General features: G+C 47.2%; 1 protein-coding gene across 1 annotated transcript; it reads right to left on the bottom strand.

The window, feature by feature from the left end:
- Window positions 1-5562: 5562 nt before the first annotated feature.
- On the bottom strand, window positions 5563-6416 carry LOC120655927 (zinc finger A20 and AN1 domain-containing stress-associated protein 5-like). Its single transcript, XM_039933914.1, has one exon. The coding sequence runs from the start codon at window positions 6306-6308 to the stop codon at window positions 5862-5864; it is 447 nt and encodes a 148-aa protein (XP_039789848.1). The 5' UTR covers window positions 6309-6416; the 3' UTR covers window positions 5563-5861.
- Window positions 6417-6883: the final 467 nt, after the last annotated feature.

Genomic DNA, 6883 nt, shown 5'->3' with positions numbered 1-6883 from the left:
TTAACTTATTGTTCATGTTTAATCTGCTTCATGAAAATAGCTGAAAATTTTATTGTAAGTTGGTACTTCAGTTTTGTTCCTTGCATCAAAATTTCAACCCCACGAGCTATGGGTAATTATAGTTTTGGACAAAGCATGTTATCTTTAGTTTTGTTAGAAGAAATAACTTTTGTATGTTTTGGTATATAATGAAAACCCCACCTTGATTTTATGAGCTAAGTTGTGTTAAATAACTACTCTATAAATGACTGTCCAGGAAATGTTAATTAAGAAGTTTCACATCCAAACTCACCTCATGTTGGACTACAACTTTATCGTGAGGGGAAAATAATAAAACCTAAATTGCTAAACAATTAGGAGCTCTGCATTCATACATATGCATTATTGCATTTCATTTAGGTACGATACATGAACCACGTAAAGGATGTGACGTTGGAGCTGAGCCAGAAGACGGTGAATGGTGGACACGTCTAGAAGATGCTCGCCGAGCAATCACCTTCTAACTAACACTAACCTAGTGTTAATCCCAGGCAAGCCCCGGAGCATGTCCTTCTATTTTAAATTATGCAACTTATTATTGTTCCAATCTACTTGTGCATTTAAGTTACAGGAGTTGACTGGAACCTTAGTTGCATGATCCTAGGTACCTATGTTTGAACACTAGTATGTATAGGTCGCTAGTTGGCTATGCTAATAGTTCGGTAGAAGCCGAGTGATTTCTGGTCACTCGCGAGAATTATAGGAGTTGTATGTTTACTACATACTGCAACTATAAGGCTCACGGGCGGGGCTGTGGTACTTGTGATGCCCCGTCTGTTTAGTAAAAATAGTTAAGGCCGCAGTGTGTGGTAGTGGTGGTTAAGCGTTTGAACGTACTAATCACATGCCGAGAATATGGTAATCGGTAAGCTTAAGTACTGGATTGAACCGCAGCCGGAATATACTCCCCACCGTCTTGAACTCGTTCACATCTAGCTAATGGCGAGTACAGAGTCGTCGTACTGCTGTACTTGAGGGCGGTGGGCCTGTTCCGTGAAGCGGAAATTGAAGGGAACTGTTGCGTGGGTGACTCTGTTCCCATGCGTGTGTTTAGGTCTGCCTGACCAGGTTAACAAATTCGATTCGAATCGTCCGTTTCTCGCCGGTTATTGAGACTGCTTAACCCTTCTGCTACATAGAGTAAGAAGTGAAAGATGATGATGATGAATTTGGCTGGTTGGTTGATGAAAGATAATTGTTTCCACCATGTGTGATATTGAATAGATGCTCACTTAGATTGGTAATTGAACTAGAATCTGGAAGCTAAAACCTGAATTTAAGGATCTACTCTTTACTGCTTTTCGGCAAACAAACCCCTCAAGCCAAAAGTCTTGCATTTCTAGATAAAGGGCTAAGTATACCCTTAGTCGGGTAAGCCTTGCTGAGTATTAGTATACTCAGCCTTGCTTGTGGCTTTGTTTTTCAGGTGGTACATCTGAGGATGTGGTTGACGTCCTGTACGGGCTTCATCATGACGTCTTGTTTCGTCGGTAGAATATCGTTAATTTCTCCGCCGCACTTAAACTCTGTTGTACTTTTATAAATTCAAACTTGGTTTGTAATAATAATTCAATTTCATACTCTGTGCTGTAAAAATTGCAGAATGTTACATTCTCTGGACTGCTTTGTCGATCCTGTTTTAAGTGGTTTAATCGGGATTTTACCCGACAGCACTGCCGGATTACTCTGTTTTAAGTGCGTGTTAATCCTAGTTACTATTTCGGTGATGGTTAGCGCACTTAAGCCGGTTTATGTCGGGCGGTTCTGCCACAATAAGCCAAAGCTGCTGCACCTGCCGTGCACACATGTCATTGCTGCCTGTTTTGAAGCTGGTGGACTACAGCCTCATATGTATATCTCAAATTACTTCATGAAGGAAACCATTTGGATAACTTGGAGGCACAAGATTTATGGGTTCCGCATTCTGGGAGACTTCATAACTAATATAATGCAATTTACATTCCGGATCCAGATCCAGAAATGTTTCAAGGGGTGGGCCGGTGGTATGTTACATGGGCCGTGGGCCAACGAACTTACCGCCGGTTTATCCGGCGGTACCTACCTTCCGCCGGATGAACTGACGGCAGGATGATATTTTTTTTAAAAAAAATTCGGCATATATTTTTGACAAAACGGAAAAAATTAAAAAAAATTAAAAAAAATTCCACAACCACCGTGCAGCGCACCCAGGAGCAACTACAAGGCTTTGTCCCACCTCGTAAGCACACAACAAAGATCATGTACAGGAATGCTATAAATGGAAGCCAAGGCCACCTGCGAGGGCATGGATGCGGGGCTGAAAACACCTCAACTCCATTTGTTTTTCTTGTTTTCCTGATTTTCTGCGAAAGCGGTTGGTTTAGGTGATAAACGGTGTCGGTCGGGACGGGATTTTTCTAGTCGGGATGGGATTTTTCTGCCCCGTTTTGATCCCTAGCGTACTCCGCACACAATAAAACTGATTGACAAACCAAAACAAACTAAAAATTTTTCTTGTATGGGCATGTGGGCTGGCTGAAGGGCATGTGGGCTGGCTGAAGTTGGCCCACGACCTATCTAGCGCGCTACACTCCCCCCGCATCCCAGGCTGGTCTGGTCTAGGATATTCGTCGCTCCCATCTGGGTCGAAAGCTAGCTCAGGCGTCCCAGGCCGTTGGTGGCCATCGGACGATCGTCTGGCGTCTTCGGCTGGATCAAAAATCAGCGAATCGGTTGGGCCTCCTGCCCTCTCTCAAACCCTAGGTCAGTCTTCTCACCATCCCTTTCTTTCTTTCCTGAACAAAGGCGGCGGCCTCTGTGGCTCGCCGGAGGAGGTGGCGCTACCGCCGATGGCCCCCTCGCTGGCGCACTGCCGTCGAGCGGCCTGGTGACGGTGCCCTGAGCCTGCACGCATGGCGCCGCGGGGCTCCCGTGAGTGGGTGGCTTGAGGTCTTTCTTTCCGTGGGACGGTGGTGGAGTGATGGAAAGCCGGCGGCTCTGGGTGGCGTTCCTGCACGTGATGGCCGATGCTGGTGGCAGCAGGTGGGTCCCGCGGCTCAAAATCAAGAGAAGTCTCGATAGACGAGTGGTTGAAGCTTTGATACCGTAGAAAAAATTTGTGTCTCGTGCCCAGTTATTTCTATGCTCAATTTATTTCATGCATTTTACTTTGAGCACTTTACTTTCATAGAGATTGAATTGCTTTTTGTCTCCCTAAGTTACAAAGCCCTACTAGTGATAGGTTTTGGTTGATACAGGAGTTCACTTGTATTACTAACTAAATTTGGCAAGTATTTGTATTTTTAATTAAAACCACCTATTCACTCCACCTAGATGGTATACTAGATTCTACAACTGCCACATGATCACTCGATTGCGGCCCTCAGCGTCAACATGACGTTCGGAATCCTCGAAGGCTCCATCCGCTTCGGGAGTCTTGAGTTGGTCATCGAAAACACCGGCGAGCTCAGTACACCCCAGTTTCGAGCTTCTCCAGGCCATCCACTTCGAGAGCCTGAAGTTCGTGGCTGACCGGCTCGGTCACCTCCACCTTTGCGGCATAGAAGAGGAGGTACCGAAGGTATCCCTCCCGCCCGGGAAGGGTTCCTCCATTGCCAAGAGTGCCCCCCTCATGGTGGAACTCGACATCCTAGCGCGGAACATTGACACCCACCTCGGGCAAGACCCAAGGTTTTAAATCTCCGGCTATAGCTTCCGCTATCTCCGGCTATAGCTGTTTGAGAGAAATTTAGTTAAGTTTTTTCATGTATAATTTATCGCTTAGCTGTCGCTATAGCCCGCTATAGTCGGCTATATTCTGTTTTTTGGACAAAGATCGCTAAATGACTTAACCGGCTATTTAAAACATTGGCAAGACCACGAGGAGTGCCGGCACTTCTACGCGCTGGTAAATGTTCTCTCCCAGCTAATAGGAGACGAACCCATGCCCCAAAAAGCAATTTCAAGGACTTAGGTCATGTTTAGTTCCCAAAAAAAATTCCTATAATACCTGTCACATCGGATATCCGGACACATACATGGAGCATTTAATGTAGTTGAAAAATAACTATTTATATAGTTTAACTATTTTATACGAGATGAATCTTTTAAGTATAATTAATCCATAATTATATATTAATTGTCAAAAAACAACGAAATGTAGAGGTATATATGTTAGGCCCTGTTTAGTTCGCAAAATTTTTTGCACAGTACCCGTTGAATCTTTAGACATATGCATGGAGCATTAAATGCAGTTGAAAAAATAACTAATTACACAGTCTAACTGATTAGTTTGACCTGAATCTTTTAACCCTAATTAGTCTATAATTGGATATTATTCGTCAAATAACAATAAAATGTGGTACAGTACCAGAATCCAAACTTTTTCACCAACTCAACACACCCTTATTTCTCAACAATATTGATGTGTCCATCTCAAATTTAGAAGTGTAGTTATTTTTGGATGGAGGGAGTAAAGTTTGCGCCTTGTTTAGTTCCTTTAAAAATTTCAAAATTTTACAAGATTTCATGTCATATCGAATCTTTAAATACATGCATAAAGTATTAAATGTAGCTAAATAAAATAACTAATTACACAGTTTGTCTATAATTTATGAGACAAATTTTTTGAGTCTAGTTAACTCATGACGGGACAATAATTATAAAAAACAAACAAAAATGCTACAATACTACGTTACATAGTTTTTCTTCCCACATCGTTTGCATCGATATCTAGGGCTTGTTTAGTTGTTTACATGTAAAAAAATTTCAAAGGAATCTTACTAATTTTGAAGTATTAAATGAAATCTATTTACAAAACTTTTTACACAGATGGGTTGTAAATCGCGAGACGAATCTAATGATGCTAATTAATCCATGATTAATCCATAATCAGCGGGCGGCTACGTAGCATCACTGTTGCAAATCATGGATTAAGTAGGCTCATTAGATTCGTCTTGCGATTTACAGCTCATCCATGCAAAAAGTTTTGTAAATAGACTTCATTTAGTACTCCATGTATGTGTCAAAATATTCGATGTGATTTTTTTTACGGGATTTACTGGTAAAGATGCGCTAGTAGCCAACTGCGGCGGCTCGTTCGCACGGTTCGAACCTGACCGAGCTTTACAGACGTTTTTAGGTCGTGGTGGTTCTGTCAGCATGGGCGGCGGGGCAGCGACAGCGCGAACTCGGGGGCAGCTCAGTCGTTGGTGTCAATGGCCGCGCTGCCCACGTACGGTACCGGGACCGGACGCACATCACCACAGCGGCCGTGCTTATCCGGAAGCCCTGCGTCGATCCATTGGTTGATCCACCCACGACCAGACCTTTCTCTTTGATTACAGTATGTTCCTGGGTGATGAACGTGAGCAGCTGGGAGAGACTAGTGAAAGAACAGAAGGGAGAGAATGATGCGGGTCCAACTCGACGACATCGAGTATCAAACTAAAAAAATTAAAATAAAAACTCGGATGCATCACGCATCGAAGTTCTGCTTTATCGCCGGCGGATCGGAGCTTCTTCTCCGTTGGTGTGAGTCATCTCTAATCACTCAAACGAATTCAGTCATCTCCAATTACTCGATGCGAATTCCACGCTCAAACGAAGATGGATGTTACAGGAACCTCACCAATCACAACAACTGGACGCAGCAAGGCCGCCGATCCGGGTCTCTTATTCGAAATCAGTTTAGCTTTCGATTTCAGCTTTACGGTGCGTCGGGTTACACATGCAGCTGAGGAGGCTACACCAATTGCAGGGTACACGGAAGTGCTTTACGGAGCAGTCCGACGATTCGTTCGGGTCGCCGTCCTCCTCCTCCCTCCGGCGCCGCGTCGGGATCCTCAGACCTTGTCCTTGAGCTTGTCGCCCCTGACGATGGGGTTGGCGCGCGCGATGGCGTCGCGGCCGGCGGCGCCGAAGTCGAAGGCGCACGCGTGGCGCTCCGGGTACCGGTGCACGCCGCAGAAGGTGGCGCCGCAGCGGCACGCGAACCCCGTCAGGCCCACGCGCTTCCGGCAGCTCTCGCACCTGCCGGCCTGCGCAGGGGGCGTCGACGGAGGCCCGGGCGCAGAAGAGGCCGCGGCGGCGCCCGCCTCGGGAGCTGAGACGGAGGCGGATGGCGGCGTGCAGGCCGGCGGCGGTGGCACGGGGGCGGGCTGGTTCTGGTTGAGGTCGCGGTAGCACTTGGAGCAGAGGTCCAGCGTGGCGGGGCTGCCGAAGAAGCCGCAGTTGTTGGCGCACAGGCGGTGGCCCTCCTGCCACCTCTGCCGCTGCTGCTCCTCCGCCATGGCCGCCGGGTCAGGGACAGCGCGGCGCGGCGCAGGGCAGGCTGGGCTGGGGTGGCCGTGGGGGTCCGGGGGACGCGAAGCGGAGGGCGGAAGGGATTAAAAAGGCGTTGCGTAAAGCGGCCGAAAGGTCGACGATCGGTTTGGCTTTTGTTTCAAGGGACGGGAAGGGATAGCGACAAGGCCACGGCAGGTCGGCCGCGGCGTGACGGCGACGGCGACGCCGGCGACGGTTGGGCTGCTACGGCTGGGTGAGCGTTGGACGACGGCTGGTCGAGGACGACGGGGGAACGGAACGGAACGGAACGGAACGAAACGGGTGTCTACTAGGTGCGCGCGCATTTGGTACAGGCGTGCCGACCTGCCGCGCCGCCCGGCCGCCCATGGTTCGGCCGTGCAGACGTTGCTGGTGGCAATGGTGGCATGGGGTGCACTCGGGTTTTTGGATGTGACGGCAACGCTGGACCCGACGGATAGCTCCTCAAATAGTTTAATACCCATCATAAAAAAATCTTCATTAAACATAATTGAAAAAATTACTAATTACATAATTTAATTATTGCACACTTGCTACTAAA

Source organism: Panicum virgatum, chromosome 1N, assembly GCF_016808335.1.
Source record: "Panicum virgatum strain AP13 chromosome 1N, P.virgatum_v5, whole genome shotgun sequence".
Classification (NCBI taxonomy): Eukaryota; Viridiplantae; Streptophyta; class Magnoliopsida; order Poales; family Poaceae; genus Panicum; species Panicum virgatum.
Note: the sequence above shows the minus strand (reverse complement) of the source record. Positions and strands in the feature narration are given on the sequence as shown.

Coding starts and splice junctions, on each gene's coding strand:
- LOC120655927 (XM_039933914.1), bottom strand. CDS start 6,308: ATGGCGGAGGAGCAGCAGCGGCAGAGGTGGCAGGAGGGCCACCGCCTG.